This window comes from Chiloscyllium plagiosum, chromosome 30 (genome assembly GCF_004010195.1).
Source record: "Chiloscyllium plagiosum isolate BGI_BamShark_2017 chromosome 30, ASM401019v2, whole genome shotgun sequence".
Classification (NCBI taxonomy): Eukaryota; Metazoa; Chordata; class Chondrichthyes; order Orectolobiformes; family Hemiscylliidae; genus Chiloscyllium; species Chiloscyllium plagiosum.
Window position 1 is genome coordinate 14,942,622 of NC_057739.1, and position 18,250 is coordinate 14,960,871.

General features: G+C 41.5%; 1 protein-coding gene across 1 annotated transcript in view; it reads left to right on the forward strand.

The window, feature by feature from the left end:
• LOC122564758 (astrotactin-2-like) overlaps window positions 1-18,250 on the forward strand; it is a 1,559,828-nt gene that overhangs the window by 146,164 nt on the left and 1,395,414 nt on the right. Inside the window, exon 2 of the mRNA XM_043719930.1 lies at window positions 16,043-16,230. Coding sequence (XP_043575865.1) covers window positions 16,043-16,230 — 188 coding nt within the window. The remainder of the gene's footprint in view (window positions 1-16,042; window positions 16,231-18,250) is intronic.

An 18,250-nucleotide genomic window follows, 5' to 3' on the forward strand; every position in this document is an offset into this window, starting at 1 on the left:
CAACATCCTTCGTCACTATCCACAACTCCACCTTATGTTGTCTGCAAATTTACCAGCCCACCCTTCTACACCCTCATCCAGGTCACAATAAAAATTATGAACAGCAGTGGACCCAACACCGACCCTTGCAGTACACCACTTGTAACTGGACTCCAGGATGAACATTTCCTGTCAACCACCACCCTCTGTCTTCTTTCAGCAAGCCAATTACTGATCCAAACTGCTCTATCTCCCACAATCCCATTCCTCCACATTTTGTACAATAGCCTACTGTGGGAACCTTATCGAACGCTTTGCTGAAACCCATATGCACCACATCAACCAGTTTACTCTCATCTACCTGTTTGGTCACCTTCTCAAAGAACTCAATAAGGTTTGTGAGGCACGACCTACCTTTCACAAAACCATGCTGGCTATCCCTAATCAAATTATTCTTTTCTAGATGATTATAAATTCTATCGTAACCTTTTCCAACACTTTACCAACAACTGAAGTAAGGCTCACTGGTTTATAATTTCCAGAGTTGTCTCTACTCCCCTTCTTGAACAGGGGAACCACATTTGCTATCCTCCAGTCTTCTGGCACTATTCCTGTAGACAATGACGATTTAAAGATCAATGTCAAGACTCGGCAATCTCCTCCCTGGCTTCCCAGATCATCCTAGGATAAATCCCATCCGGCCCAGGGGACTTATCTACTTTCACACTCTGCAGGATTTCTAATACCTCTTCCTTGTGAACCTCAATCCCGTCTCGTCTAGTAGCCTGTATCTCAGTATTCTCCTCGACAACATTGCCATTTTCTAGAGTGAATACTGTCGAAAAACATTCATTTAGTACTTCCCCTATCTCTTCTGACTCCACACACAAATTCCCACTACTATCCTTGATTGGTCCTAATCTTACTCTCGTCATTCTTTTACTCCTTAAATTCCTATAGAAAGCCTTAGGGTTTACCCCGCTCCTATCCGCCAACAACTTCTCGTGTCTCCTCCTGGCTCTTCTGAGCTCTCTCTTTAGGTATTTCCTGGCTACCTTGTAACCCTCGAGCGCCCTAACTGAGCCTTCATATCGCATCCTAACATAAGCCTTCTTCTTCCTCTTGACCAGAGATTCCACTTGCTTTGTAAACCACGGCTCTCGCGCTCTACAGCTTCCTCCCTGCCTGACAGGTACATACTTATCTAGGGCACACAGGAGCTTTTCCTTGAATAAGCTCCACATTTCTAATAAGCCTATTCCCTGCAGTTTCCTTTCCCATCCTATGCTTCCTAAATCTTGCCTAATTGCATCGTAATTGCTTTTCTCCCAGCTGTAACACTTGCCCAGTGGTATACACCTATCCCTTTCTATCACTAAAGTAAACATAACAGAATTGTGAACGCTATCACCAAAGTGCTCACCTACTTCCGTGTCTAACACCTGGCTGGGCTCATTACCCAGTACCAAATCTAATGTGGCTTCACCCGTCTACATACTGTGTCAGGAAGCCCTCTTGCACACACTGGACAAAAACTGATCCATCTATAGTACTCGTACTATAGTGTTCCCAGTCAAGTCAAAGTCCCCCATGAGAACTACCCTGTCTCTCTCACTCCTATTGAGAATCATCTTTGTTATCATTTCCTCTACATCTCTGGAACTATTCAGAGGCCTATAGAAAACTTCCAACAGGGTGACCTCTCTTTTCCTGTTTCTAACCTCAACCCATACTACCTCAGTTGATGAGTCCCCAAACATCCTTTCTGCAACTGTAATACTGTCCTTGACCAACAATGCCACACCTCCCCCTCTTTTACCATCTTCTCTGTTCTTACTGAAACATCTAAATCCTGGAACCTGCAACAACCATTCCTGTCCCTGCTCTATCTATGTCTCTGTAATGGCCACAACATCGAAGTCCCAGGTACCAACCCGTGCTGCAAGTTCACCCACCTTATTCTGGATGCTTCTGGCGTTGAAGTAGACACACTTCAAACCAACTTCTTACTTGCCGATGCCATCTTGTGTCCCTGAAACTTGATTTCAGACCTCCCTACTCTCAACCTTTTCTATACTCGAACTACAATTTTGGTTCCAATCCATCTGCTGAATCCAGTTTAAACCCACCCCAATAGCCTTAGCAAATTTCCCCTCCAGGATATTGGTACCCCTCTAGTTCAGATGAAGACCATCCTGCTTGTAGAGATCCCACCTACCCCAGAAAGAGCTCCAATTATCCAAGAATCCAAAACCCTCCCTCCTGCATCATCCCTGTAGCCACGTGTTCAACTCCTCTCTCTCCCTATTCCTCGCCTCACTAGCACGTGGCAACAAACCAGATACAACAACTCTGTTCGTCCTAGCTCAAAGCTTCCATCCTAGCTCCCTGAATTTCTGCCTTAAATCCCCATCTCTCTTCCTACCTATGTCGTTAGTGCCTATGTAGACCACGACTTGGGGCTGCTCCCCCTCCCCCTTAAGGATCCCAAAACACGATCAGAGACATCGCGAACCCTGGCACCTGGGAGGCAACACACCAACCGTGAGTCTCTCTTGTCCCCACAGAACCTCCTATCTGTCCCCCTAACTATGGAGTCCTCAATGACTACTGCTCTGCTACTCTTCCCCCTTCCCTTCTGAGCAGCAGGGACAGACTCTGTGCCAGAGCCCTGTGCCCCATTGCTTTCCCCTGGTAAGTAGTCAGATGTAGTCAGCAGGGGCACTAGTGGTGACCCTTACCTCCCACATTCTGCAGGAGGAACATTCAACTGCCCTCAATTCCATTCCCATGATTCTAAATTCCCAACGAGACTGTTGAAAAATAAGGAATAAAAAATAAACTCATTACCTTACCAATCTGGCGCACAGAGCCTTTATTTTTGGTTAGGCTAGGAGAATGGGTGGGAGACACTACCTGAGTAGTGTTTCGGCTAATGCAACCACACAAATATATGACTTCCCAGAAGTCCTTTGCTCCTCCCTCGCACCTCTCGGCAAATGGAGGCCCCGACGCCTGAAGTAAGGTTTTTAAACAGTTAGACTCTAACTGTTGATCTACAGGATTGATCTACACCTGTGGAGACAGGCCAGTTTCAAGGATGCTACATGCCATAAAATTTGGGCTAAAAACAAAATAGTCATCTAGGCTCAAAACATTAGCTTGTTTTCTCTCCATGGATGCTGCCTGACCCATTGTAATCTACAGCAGGTTTTGTTTGCAGTTCAGATTCCACCATCTGCAGTACTTTGCTCCTGTAAAGTTTGGGTATTAGGGTTTGGTTCTGCTTAGAGGGGCCTCTTTCTGAGACAAGACTGCGAGTTTGTTGTATCTTTATATACCTGCTTCTGCTTATCTAAATGTGGCTATCATCTGTATCTCAGTGTTCCAAAAAACTCTTTTATTTAAATATCATTACACCGAACACTGATCTCTTTATTATAGCCCTCTCGTACAACTATTTCAACCTCCCTCCTCAGGATCTCAGACAGGTGGACTAGGATCCATATGAAGCTATAAATGAATGTTGAGAGTGACATTTTCAGTCTTGATAAGCTGTTGAGAAAGAGCTCTTCTCTTTTGAGATTCTGCAAATATTTTTTCACAATGGCTAGGATTTTTTATTTCCTCAGGTTGGAATGTAAAGATTATCATAACATACTATGGCATTGAAGTGAGATACTGCATGTTTGATTCTTATGTTGTGCCAGGCAATATATCTATCCACTGAGCCACTAAATGAGCTTTCACTGCAGCAAATTAATTGGAATATTTTTACCTGATTCATTGTTATTCAGCAGTTGAAGTCATATCTCCCATTCACGGTCTTGAAATGAAAAAAGGGAAAACAAGTTACTGGGTAGAGGGGAAGGAGCAAAGCATTTTTCACAGCATGCTTTGCATGTTGATAGTGCAAATGAGCTAGCCTGCTGTTTTCATTATCTGGCATGCAAGTGCCTTGTACTGCAAATTAATTCTGAACTTCACACATTAATGGTGAGGTTTATTTATATTTAAATGTACAGATCAATTTACCAATACATTTAATTATACCAAACTAAGTGGCAAGAGCTGCATTTCCTTAATGAAGCAATGTTCCAAATTTCTTTTGCTTGCTCTTTGTGACTGGTTGTCAGAGTGTTCTAGCTGGATGAATTTTCAGCAATTTGTTTTTTGTTTCAGAGGCAAGTCATCAAAATTTATGAATTAATTTCCAGCTGATTTTGTTTGACTCTGCATGTAAACTTTTTGAGCAAACTCTAGAGTGAAGCCAATGGATTAGTGTTGCTTGCCCTGCTTCCAAATGGAAGTTGGAATGTAGAGCAAGGAGGTCATGCTGATCTTTTGCTTCTAAATTTTTCCTTTTGGCTTTCTCAGGTGTCAGCATGTAACTGTATCTGTAGTCGATGGAGTTCAGAAGGGGAGCTCCTTGAAACTTACAGAATACTGAGAGGCCTGGATAGAGTGGACATGGAGAAGTCGTTTCCAATTGTAGGAAAGATTCAGACCTGAGGGTACAGTCTCAGAGTGAAGGGACAACTCTTTAGAAACAAATTGAGGAAGAATTTCATCAGCCGGAGGGTGGTGAATCTGTGGACCTGATTGCCACAAAAGGCTGTGGAAGCCAAGTCCTTGATATTCTTGATCGGTAAGGGATCAAAGGTTATGGGGAGAAGGCAGTAGAATGGGGTTGAGAAAGATATCAGCCATGATCGAATGGTGCAGCAGACTCAATGGTCGAGGATGGGTACATTATTGTAAATTGCATACAAAAAAGGGCATCGTTTGCACATCCACATCCTCTCATGGCACTAGTTGCAAGTTCAGGCCCTGGCATTAGACACAATGTTTCTGTTGCTCCTGATTCTTGCGTATTCTGTTAGCACTTTGGTGAAGACAGCCACTTCCCCCTACCTTACCCTCCTTTTACAATTTGAGGCAAATGAAGGGAAAAAGAAATGGTTGTTTAAGGTGAAAGGAAAAAGATTCAACAATGACCTAAGGGGCAACTTTTTCATTCAGAGGGTGGTGCGTGTGTGGAACAAGCTGCCAGACGAAGTGGTGGAGGCTGGTACAATAACAACATTTAAAAGGCATCTGTTTGAATGTATGAATATGAAGGGTTTAGAAAGATAAGGGCCAAATGCTGGCAAAAGGGACTAGGTTAATTTAGGATATCTGGTCAGCATGGACAGGTTGGACATAAAGGTCTGTTTCCATGCTGTACAACTCTATGACTCTATGATGATAGTTGCTAAATTTATTCCACTGGGTGTCTTCGGAGCTGTGAAAGAAGCCCAGATTCCTTAACCCAGTAGCAATCATTCCTTTGTATTGCACTGTTGCAGATCCTTTTAAACTGCAATCAAAGCAGAAGCTTTCCAGTCACATTTGTGCTTTTCAATATCCCTGCACAGCCCACCTCAGTTTCAGTTCTTTCCTCTTATTGTTCAGTCGTAAAGTGCTGCTGATTTACCAGATCCCATCAAAGGGATCTACAGACACCTGTTGTGATTTCCTGTTTGGATCCCATTTCCAACCATGGCACTGGGCAAAAAAAAAACCTTCACACATGACAAGAGCTGTCAGGAGACATGAAAAAACCTGGCATAGAATTCACTGCTTCTGACCGACACACATTGATTTGACAATCCTGCCTTCTGGATCAGCAGGGTTCAGGTAATAATCCTGCCTTATTAAGGAAAATCAGAAAACTGAAAGAAGCAAACTATCTCTTGCCTTTTTCAAGCGTTTAAACAGCTCTTCAATCATGCTTATGACTTTATGGCACTGGTGGCTACATGTTCCCTTTGTGGTTATAATCTACCATTAGCTTTTACTCACCTTTAATGGGAACCAATTTTTCTAATCAATCTGGTCAGAAATGTTATTACACGTCTCTGGAGCAGGTGGGGTTTGAACCTGGGTCCAGGGTACGGACATTAAAGGTCTGGGCTCTAACCCTTTAAGTGTGTTTAGCACTCGTTGTTTCTGGACTGTCAAAAGAGGAAGATGAGCCTTTTAATTTCCTGTGTTTTTATTTTTAGCCCATGGTTTCACATACTTTACATTAAGATCTTAACTGTTCAATTGTGAACCCATGCAATTCAAATGGTCATTAGTCCCTTTTAAACAGGACAAAGGAATATTAATGCACATATTAATGCCTAACTGTATAAGCAGGCTACTCAAAATGCACTGTTTGTCCTTTGTTGTAAGGATAGTTCTTGAGAAGTATCTCAAGTGCTCTTGTGTGTACACTAGTATCTGATGTACCTGATGCAGAGACCACATGTTCATTACTAAAAAATAGTTTGAATAAATCTCGCAAAGTACGTGTGTGTGTGTATATATATATATATATGTGTGTGTGTATATATATAACATTTGATTGGTCACAGTGCCCTATATTCTGGTATCGTTCCCTTTGAGAATGGTGGTCTTTGGTAAATTGAAGAGAAGGCAGGAGAACTGCTATGATGAGTGCATGTATATATATATATATATATATATATACATGCACTCATCATAGCAGTTCTCCTGCCTTCTCTTCAATTTACCAAAGACCACCATTCTCAAAGGGAACGATACCAGAATATAGGGCACTGTGACCAATCAAATGTTACATTCTCCAAGTTATTAGTGGGTATGTGACAGGCGTGAAGCACAGTTTCAAAGTAGCTTTGTTTTGTCTTGTTGTCTGCCACAGGAATATTTGCTATTTTTCAGATCAAAAATTGAACACCTACTGGATCACATGCATCTTTTGCGATTGATTTAACCAATCAAATGTTTTACCGAGATCGCAGTGCAGGAGGCCTGTTTTAAGCAAGTACACATGGATCAAAGTGACGCTGAGCAAAAGCACACTTTTGTTGTTTCAGATTCCTTGTGCAGTTGCTGATCAGTAGGATACTGTCACTGAAGTATGACATGTGGAGACCTTCTGTTTGGCAATTCTCTCCTGATCTTGTAGATAGTGAAGGCAAACAGTAGGTTTTCTTTAATTTAGGATGGATTAGAATGAAGTGACTTCAAATCTGCTTTTCTTTTATTCTTTAGGCTTAGCTGGGGTATATGTTTATAGCCATCAACCTTTACACAAGTGGCCACTCATAATGTACCACCAGGATACATGATGAGCAACTAATTCTGCCGTGCAAGGCATTATAAATTCTGAGCAGGAGAATCGACGTTTCAAGCATAAGCCCTTCTTCAGGATGTTGCCTGACCTGCTGCGCATTTCCAGCAACACATTTTTCAGCTCTGCTCTCCAGCATCTGCAGTCCTCACTCTCTCCCATTATAAATTCTGAACTCAGGTAGAAGTCATGTTTTAGATAGACAAACCTTGATTCGATAATATGTATCATATCTGATCTGTTATCTCAAGGCACATGCACACTTTCTCCCCATACCCCTTAATGTCCTTAAAATTTGGAAATGTGTTTACTTCTTTCTGGAATATATTCAGTTACGTGGCTTCCACAGCCCACTGTGGTTAAGAATTCTACAGGTTCACTACCCTTTCACTGAAGGAATTTTTCTTCATCTCACCCCTAAATGGTCCACCACATTTCCTGAGACTGTGTCTCACAGTGAAATTAGGAAACTTTTCTTCATACACACAGTGTTTGAAGCTCACCTCCATAAACAACAATTAATACTAAATCAATTGCTCCTTTTCAAACTGAAATTGACTGATTTTTGTTTTGTTTCCAAAGACTTTAAGGGCAAGGATATAAAGTTAAATTGCAGATCAGCTGCAATCCAACTGAATGGGGGTACAGACCTGAGGACCTAAATGACCCTCTATTCCTATGTTTATGTCCTCAATGGCATCTTTACACCTCATACAGGGCATCTGTTTTGAGAACTGGTTAGCTAAGTTATCTGGACAGCTGGTTTGCAATGCAGCATGATGCCAGCTGCATGAGTTCAATTCCCGTATTAGCTGTACTCTCCTTGTCAACCTCTCTTCCAAAGTGGAGAATGGTGACCGTAGAGTTAAACCACCATCCAACATATCTGTCTAACAAAAGAACCTCTCAATAGTCTGGTAAAACTGTGGCAACTTTACTTTACTTGCATGTTTTAGCAGAGTACATTAGGTACATACCAAAATTGGGAAGAGGCCTGGCAAATCTTCCAAACTTTGAGCATAATGGTTGCTCAGTTGGGTAGCATAGTGGCTCAGTGCTTAGATCTGCTGCTTCGCTGTGCCAGGATCCAGGTTCAATTCCACCCTTGAGTTACTTTCTGTGTGGATTTTTCACGTTTCCCAGGCCTGTATGAGTTTCCTTCAGTTGCTCCAGTTTCCTCCCACAGTCCAAAGGTGTGATGGCTGGGTAGATTGGTCATGCTAAATTGCCCATAGTATCCAGGGAGATGCAGGCTAGGTGGATTAGCCATGGGAAGTGCAGGGTTACAGGGAATGGATCTGGGTGGGATGGTTTCCAGAGGGTCGGTGAAGACTCGATGGGCTGAATGGCCTGTTTCCACACTGCAGGGACTTGATGATACCAGGAACTGGAAAACCACTGTGAAACCAAGCAGCAGAGTAATCCTTGTTTCAGTTAACTCAGGTCGTCTTAGAATCGACCCTGGAACGTTTCTAACCTGCATCGAGTGGTACACTTGTCAATGAGCTCTTCACAGAGTTCATCACCAACTGATTTACAAATAAAGTTGGTTTCTCTTAAAGTGTTTAAAGATGCTATGTACATCTCACTTGGATTGTTTGATCTTTATTCCAAACATTTCTTGCTATTTTTTGAATCTTGGAGAGATGATTGCAAGCCTTAAACAATGTGGAAACCTTGAAAATATCTGGCAACTCATCTCTGTGAAATACCGTGATTTACACATCCCACAATCCGTCTTGTGGAATGGACCCAAACATACCAACACTTATCTTTAAAAGTTGTCCATTTTCTCAAATGAATTAATGGTCCTCTTCACAATTAATGAACTAATTTTATTCCCTGATCAAGCCTTTTGTCACAACCAGATACTGGGTCAGTTTCCCAACAGGCAGATTATAAATGAGAAGTGTGCCCAAAAAATGTAAAGTTAAAAGATATATGGTTCACTTTCTGTTGTTTGTGGTAATTAGACAGTGAATCATTGACAGTTGAGCAGTCGATTTCAAACTCCATGGTTTTTTCAGGTTGATTGAACTTGTTTTTTCTGGTTTCCTTTGACAGGCCTGTTGACCAGCAGGTCTCTAGCGCTCAGAGTGAAGGAATCATTTACTTTCAATGCAGGGGTGACCAGGAATGATTCTTTGATGATCTTCATCGCATATTAGTGCTTGAACCAAGGCTAGTACACTCAGGGACCTCAGCCCACTTGCACTTATGAGCACTTTGGCTGAGTGTATATTCCAGACCTGGGCTAAGACACAGATATGTTTACCACCCAGACTTCTGTCTTTTCTCCCATCATACTCAGCGTTTGAGGAGATGGTAGTTCAGTTTGTTATGCATTTCCTCCTTTTAGGTCCATCCTGTTGAAGCATCCTTGATGTCTCGTGAGGCATAACATAGTAGAGTGGCTCTCTCTCTCCTTACAGCCACTGAATTTATATCTATAGACATTTATTTGACTTAGAAGCCCTCTTTTAAATAGACAAGTTGGACTTAAAACTAGGTGGTCTTGAATTAAGGTCATGACACATTCAGTAAACACAAAGACCCAATTCTTTTGCATATCTTTCACTTTATATTGAACACAAGCCAGATGTATGGAAGAGCAGCTTTCCCATGTAACCAAACATCCTGGGCAACTGCAGGAATGACAAGACACTGGTGTGGCTTTGGGAAACAGTACTGGCAAATTAATAGCTGTTTCACAGAACCAACACAAATAAAAAGGGCCAGATGGTCTCCTCTGTGGTTGTATGATTTAATTTCTCACCTCCTTCTCCTCTCACCATCAGAAATTGAAAATCACCCAAAGACTCCGAAGCACAACTGTTTGCTGGTCAGCAATTCATGACCTCGCAATGTTTCATTTTGATTGCAATCTGTCCAGCTACTTCCTTCACAGATTGAATTTGGCTTCTTTGGGCAACAACCAATCAACCTTTTTTCTGTGATTTTATTGTTCGCCCAGTAACTAATATGATGCAGCTCATTCACTCAGTTGAAGTTTGTTTACACTGTGCAAACCCACACAATGAGACTGCGAAAGTGAATGGATTTTAGTTATCCACCAAGCTTATCATCTCTATAAAAGACCAACAATGCATTAAAGATTACCTGTCAAAACATTACTTTCCCTCCAAATGGAAAACGTATGAATACAATTAATAGATGCTGTTGCGGCATTTTGTGTCTCTGTATCTTGTTGTGATTGCTGTAATTTTGGCATGTGATTCTGTCTAATGTGATTACAATAGCCCCTGCCCAAAATGTAGCTACAGTCCCTCAGGATTTAAGATCTCATTTGTTGTGAGTTAAATGAGTAGTGGAGAAGAGAATCCATTTCTATAAATTATATGTGCATCAAAGAAGGAGGAGGTTATTTTTTCTTCTGTTGTGGTGCCCATGTCTGCACACCTACCAGGATTTAGAATAGTGTGAATGAAAAATAAATGTGTGGCTAAGGCATATAAGAACAAAAAAAAAACAATTTGGATTAGTATACTGGACATTTTAATTTTATTTTGTTCAGCAATGGCTCACAAAATCAATAATGTACTGATATTATAAACTGCAAGGGTGAAACTGGCTTGGTTTTACATTGCTGCACTTTTTCACCCATTACTGTCCCGTTTTCTGTGTATCACAAATGTAAGTAAGTGGAACACAATGCATTTTTGACCATTACAGAAACCTTCAGCATTAAGGCTATATTTTGGTTAGCTTTACGGAAACAAATTTCCACAGAATATATCGTACAGCACAAATGATAGTCATCAAAGTTGTTTTTTGTGTTTTTAGGGACACATATTTTGTCTGAAATAGGTAGGGAGGGGAGGGAACGTCAGTCAGATAATATGCACTTTTAATATTGTTTTAATGAAAAATACATACAATGAACTAGAAAGATATCATTATTCAACATGTAAACCCGTACACAATTCTGTTTAAGGAAGAAATTTTTGTTGTAATGTTAATTGTCTCTATTAAAATGAAGTATGTTCTATGTTCAATTTGTAAAACTTTAAATAGATTAGATTACATTACAGTGTGGAAACAGGCCCTTCGGCCCAACAAGGTCCACACCGACCCGCCAAAGCGCAACCCACCCATACCCCTACATTTACCCCTTACCTAACACTATGGGCAATTTAGCATGGCCAATTCACCTAATCTGCACATCTTTGGACTGTGGGAGGAAACCGGAGCACCCAGAGGAAACCCACGCAGACCCGGGGAGAATGTGCAAACTCAACACAGTCAGTCGCCCGAGGCGGGAATTGAACCCGGGTCTCTGGCACTGTGAGGCAGCAGTGCTAACCACTGTGCCACCGTGCCTTGTAACTTGATTGCTGAGTTATCCAACACATTAAGCACAGGGATAATAGACAACAGACAATAGGTGTAGGAGTAGGCCATTCGGCCCATCGAGCCAGCACCACCACTCATTAAGATCATGGCTGATCATCCACAGTCAATATCCTGTTCCTGCCTTATCCCTATGACCCTTGATTCCACTATCTTTAAAAGCTCTATCCATCTCTTCCTTGAAAGTATCCAGAGACTTGGCCTCCACTGCCTTCTGGGGTAAAGCATTCCATATACCCACCAGAACTTTCTCCTCAACTTTGTTCTAAATGGCCTACCTCTTATTTTTAAACTGTGTCCTCTGGTTCTGGACTCACCCATCAGCGGAAACATGCTGCCTACCTCCACAGTGTCCAATCCATTAATAATGTTATAAGTCTCAATCAGATCCCCTTCATCCTTCTAAACTCAAGTGTATACAAGCCAGTCGATCCAATCATTCAACACATGATAGTCCCGCCATTCCAGGAATTGACCTCATGAACCTACGCTGCACTCCCTCAATAGCCAGAATGTCCTTCCTCAAATTTGGAGACCAAAACTGCACACAATACTCCAGGTACGGTCTCATCAGGGCCCTGTACAGCTGCAGAAGGACCTCTTTCCTCCTATACTTAATTCCTCTTCTTATGAAGGCCAGCATGCCATTAGCTTTCTTCACTGCCTGCTATACCTGCATGCTTGCTTTCATTGACTGATGTAAAAGAACACCTAGATCTCATTGTACTGCCCCTTTACCTAACTTGACTCCATTTAGATAGGAATCTGCCTTCCTGTTTTTGCCACTAAAGTGGATAACCACACACTTGTCCACATTAAACTGCATCTGCCATGCATCCGTACACTCACCTAGCCTGTCCAGGTCACCCTGTATTCTCATAACATCCTCCTCACATTTCACCCTGCCACCCAGATTTGTGTCATCAGCAAATTTGCTAATATTACTTTTAATACCTTCATCTATATCATTAATGTGTATTGTAAACAGCTGCAGTCCCAGTACCGAACCTTGTGATAACCCTCGTGGTCACTGCCTGTCATTCCGAAAGGGACCCGTTTATCACTACTCTTTGCTTCCTGTCAGCCAGCCAATTTTCAATCCAAGTCAGTATTTTGCCCCCAATACCATGTGCCCTAATTTTGTTCACTAACCTCCTATGTGGGACTTTATCAAAGACTTTCTGAAAGTCCAGGTACACGACATCCACTGGCTCTCCCTTGTCCATCTTCATAGTTACATCCTCAAAAGCTTCCAGAAAATTAGTCAAGCATGATTTCCCCTTCATAATTCCATGCTGACTCTGACCTATCCTGTAACTGCAACGCACATGAATCGTAATTTCATCTTTTATAATTGACTCCAGCATCTTTCCCACTACTGACGTTAGGCTAACCGGTCGAGAATTTCCTGCTTTCTCTTTCCCTCCTTTCTTGAAAAGTGGGACAACATTAGCCACCCTCCAATCCGCAGGAAATGATCCTGAATCGATAGAACATTGGAAAGTGATTATCAATGCGTCCACGATTTCGAGAGCCACCTCCTTAAGTACCCTGGGATGCAGACCATCAGGTCCCAGGGACTTATCAAACTTCAGACCTAACAGTCTACCCAACACCATTTCCTGCCTAATATAAATTCCCTCCAGTTCATCCATTACCTGAGGTCATTCAGCCACTATTACATCTGGGAGATTGCTTGTTTCTTCCCCAGTGAAGACAGATCCAAAGTACCTGTTCACTCTTCTGCCATTTCCTTGTTCCCCATAATAAATTCACCTGTTTCTGTCTTCAATGGCCCAATTTTAGTCTTAACCATTTTTTTCTTTTCACATACCTAAAAATGCTTTTACTATCCACCTTTATATTTTTGGCCAGTTTGCCTTCATACCTCTTTTTTAAATGTATTTCCTTTTTAGTTATCCCCTGTTGCTCTTTAAAGGTTTCCCAGTCCTCTGGCTTCCCGCTCATCTTTGCTCTGTTATACTTCTTCTCTATTATCTTTATACAGTCCTTAACTTTCCTCATCATCCACGGCCACCCCTGCCTCTCCTTAGGATCTTTCTTCCTCTTTGGAATGAACTGATCCTACACCTTCTGCATTATACCCAGAAATACGTGCCATTGTTGTTCCACTGCCATCCCTGCTAGGGTATTGAACCATTGAACTTTGGCCAGCTCCTCCCTCATAGCTCCATAGTTCCCTTTGTTCAACTGCAATACTGACAATTCCAATTCTCCCTTCTCCCTCTCAAGTTTCAGACTAAAACTTATCATACTATGGTCACTATCTCCGAATGGCTCCTTTACTTTGAGGTCCCTGTTCAAGTCCAGTTTATTGAGTAACACGAGATCCAGAATTGGCTTCTCCCTGGTAGGCTCCAGTACAAGCTGTTCTTAGAATCCATCTCGGAGGCACTCCACAAAATCTCTTTCTTGGGGTCCAGTACCATCCTGATTCCCCCAGTCCACCTGCATGTTGCAATCCCCCATAACAAATGTAGTAATACCTTTGCGACAGGCTAATTTCAACTCTTTATTCAACTTACACCCTACATACAGACTACTGTTTGTAGATAACTCCCATTAGGGTCTTTCTACCCTTAAAATTTCTCAGCTCTATCCATACTGACTCCACATCTCCTGATTCCATGTCCCCCCTCGCAAAGAACTGGATATCATTACTTACCAACAGGGCCACCCCAGCCCCTCTGTCCATCAGTCTGTCCTTTCGATAGCACATATAGCCTTGAATATTCATTTCCCAGGCCCTGTCCACCTGAAGCCGCATCTCAGTTATCCCCACAACATCGTAACTGCCAATTTCCAAATGAGCCTCAAGGTCATCCACCTTATTTCTTCTGCTTCGTGCATTCATATATAATATTTTTAATTTGTTACTCCACTCACCCTTCCTATCAATCTCTGTTTCACTTGACCATACTGTATGATCCTGTCTTGAGTTTTCTGCTCCGTTGATTCTGTTGTCTTTCTTAACTTCTCTTATTCTCACTTTCCCTTTAACTTCCTTCTTGAATTTCCAGTGTACCCCCCCCCCCCTCTCCACACACTACTTAGTTTAAACCCACCTGTGTTGCAGTGGCAAACCTGCCTGCCAGAATGCTGGTCCCCCACCTATTAAGGTGCAACCCGTCCCTCTTGTATAATTCATCCTTACCGCAAAACATATCCCAGTGATTGAAGAATTTAAATCCTTGCTTCCTGCACCAGTTCCCCAGCCACACATTCAAGTCCATTACCTGCCCTCTCCAGCCTGAGGAACTGGAAGCAAACTGGAGATAACCACACCGCAAGTCCTGCTTTTTAGCCTTCTTCCGAGTTCTCTGAAGTCCCGCTGTAGAATGTCCCTCCTCTTCTTCCTGAAGTCATTTGTGCTGAAGGCAGCACCATCTCTGGCTCTTCACCTTCACCCTTGAGGATTCTTTGCACTCTGTCAGTGGCGTCCTGGATCCTGGCACCAGGAAGGCAACACACCATCCTCAAATCCCGCCTGTTGCCGCAGAAACCCCTTTCAGTCCCTCTGCTATGGAGTGCCCTATTACCACGACTCTGCATGATGTCTGAGTCCTCAGCTCTGCCTCCATGCCAATTTTCAATTGGCAGACCTGTCCGCCTCTCAGACTGGCGGTGTCGTCTGTCTCGACAGTTTCTGAGAGAGTCAACCTGTTCACAAGAGGTACTTCCCCTGGGATCTCTTGTACTTCAACCTTCTCTTCTTTCCTCATTGTCATCTCCCTTCTCTCTTCTGGTATACTCGGTTTTAATGACCTTGCTGAAGGTCCTAATTATTTGTAGCTTGTACTGTTGGTGTAATGGCCTCTCATCTGGACAAGTGAACCTGGCTGACTTACTTAACTGCTAATTCTTTGAGAGGAATGAGTAAAGATGAGTATGGGATGGGTGAGGAAATGATATGGCATGCACTTTCTCACTGTTTGAGGGAATGTCTCAAAATCTTCACGTATCTAAATGCTGCATATTTAGTATTGATTTTTAACACTGCCCCTCATCCTATTACCCAAATTTCAGAAGGTTGCAGCAGTAGTGCATACTGGCCTAGCAAGGATGAGCATGTTTCATTCAAACCATTTTCTTATATTGATTTCAAACAGTTCTTTGCCTTTTTGTGAATTTCCCCAGATCCCCAACTGAGTGCTAGCTAGACTTCCTAAGCACTGGTTCCATTGCTCAATTGATTTCTGAAGGGTTTATGGGAACTTGTTTGAAGAGTATTTTTCGTCAATTCTGAGAAGCATTGATTCACTTTCTTTGGCAGGAGCAGAGTATGTGATATGGTGAATTGTAGAGTTTTAAAATTTTAGACGTAAATACTTTGGTTCCAGCCATTTTAGCATCAGTAAGGTAAATGTTTAATTGTGTCAAAGCTATGCAATATTAAAATGGTCCCTCCCATCCAATCTCTATAAAATAGTATTCGAGATAGTATTGACCACTCCTGAGATGACAATGTGCTGGAACTATTCACAATATAAACAATAGCTTTGATCATGGTTTTTCTCTCTCTTATTTCAGAAATGACTGGAACGGTTGCTGATATCTCTTTGGTCCACTGGAAGCAGCAATGGCTGGAGAATGGCACCTTGTATTTCCATGTCTCCATGAGTAATGCTGAGCACCTGTCCCAGATAACTCCACCGACTCTGCGGGAGCCCTCCGAGATTGTGGACGAACAGATGCATGTCCTTCATGTCTCAGTCATGGTGAGACCTTGTCAAATAAGTCATGTTCTCTCTCAGCCAACCATTACTACAATGATGTATGAGTTTTCATTTATAGATAAGACACCTTAACTTAAACTTGTTGATAGTATGGAAGTAGCTTTACAGTCCAGTAAATGACAGTGGATCACAATTAATTGAAGAACTGTTTGAGCAAACATTGTTGCCAGAATGGAGTGCAGAGTGGCTTTCACCCAGTTGAGGACTCTCGGAACTATCGGATTGCCAGAATGAAGTGGTAATTGACGACACACTGCCAGGAAGTGAGAAGGTGTGGTTTCTGAGCCCGTAGATCACCCACATAGTGAATGTTTGTTTATAGCTGTGCTTCTGAAGGGATAGATATAGTAATCAGACCAAGTCCAAATGTTAAAATTGATAGTTTGGACTGTCATCCAATGTTTGGATTAACAGTAATTTTTGGATTAACAGAAACCTTCTCATGTATCATATGCCTGCATTCTTCAGGAAAATAGTGGTGGCATTACGAAGAGAAATGAATCATGAGAAAATGAAAAATATTGCATATTACAGCCAAAACCTCCCTTCACTGCTGGCTGTGGTGTCATTTTAGTATTTTGCAAATGAAACAAATGATAGGAAATATGCATTGATTATTTTCTGAAAAAGATGAAAGGATGTAGTAGTTGGGACCCAATTCCCAGTCTCTTGTTCAGGGAAGATTTTATGCAATGAATAAACATTTTTTTAGGGATCAATTCGTAGATATTTACATAATCACTGTGCAATAAGATAGTAGCATGCAAAGCATTAGCTAGTAAACTTTCTGGGCTTTCAGTTCTGAATCAGCGTGAAATGCCAACTATTTATCTCCAGAAGCCATATTTGAAGCCAGTTAAATCCACAGCATTTAAGTGTTATTATGATTTGATTGCATATATGTCATTTACAGTTTAAACTTTCAATCATTACAAACACTGCAATTTAGAAAATCAGAGGCAAAGTCTTTACAACTTCATTCATTTATTTTAGTTTGCATTATTTTGTATGCTATTTTAATGGATTTTTGATTTTATACTTATTTGATTTAATTCCGCAATCCTTTCCTTCTCTTAAATCCATGTATGTTTTTTTGAGATTTTTAAGAGTGTGGCACAAATATAGCTTTGGGCAATGCCTGAAATGTTAAAAAAAGTGATTTGATGATTTATTACAATTCATTTCCTGGTTGGCTGTCTGTGAGAATTCTTTAATATGATTGGCTGTTTGGACTACTTGATGACACGACAGCAGACTAATGCTGTGAATCAACACAAAATGTTGTGACCATCAACTACAAGTCGAAAGAGTTAACGTTCTCAAGGTAGACAACACGCGATCTCTTAGTTGAGCTTTCTGCAAACTAAGCAGTGAGTTTCCTTACATCACCACTGACCACAAACCTCAACCAAATGTATACGTGCATATTCACTATGACTGGACAAGAAACAATCCTAAAATATCAGTGCTGAATTTACCTTGCTGCACCATTGAAGTAAAAATGAAATATATCAACGATCAGTGCTGATTAAGTTCTCTTTTGTTTTATTCTTGTTTAAAATTACTGAAAGCTAAAATGTGTGGTAACATTTTATTGAAAATGAGGACAAGATTATATTTTTCACCTTGACAATCTGTTCCAAGTACAACCATAATTGGCATGCATTGTGACTGGAATAATCCTGTAGAGCAGAAACCCTTCCATTCAAATATCGGAAAACAAACATTAGTGCAATTTTTAATATATTTTTTGCATGCAACCATTCATTTAATTAAGTGGCCTGTTAAGGCATGCGCTTCATTAAGCAGCAGTAGGAGGAAATTATTTTGATCTTTACTGCACAAAAACTTGCCTTAGAATGATTTTACCTAAAAACTCAAGAACTACCAATACTCATACAGGATGAGAAAACTTCCCAAGCACTTAGCCATGTAGTTTTCCTTTCGGAATGAAGAATCAGAATCATATCTGTCAGCCACTGGATTGTAAGTAGAGAGGAGG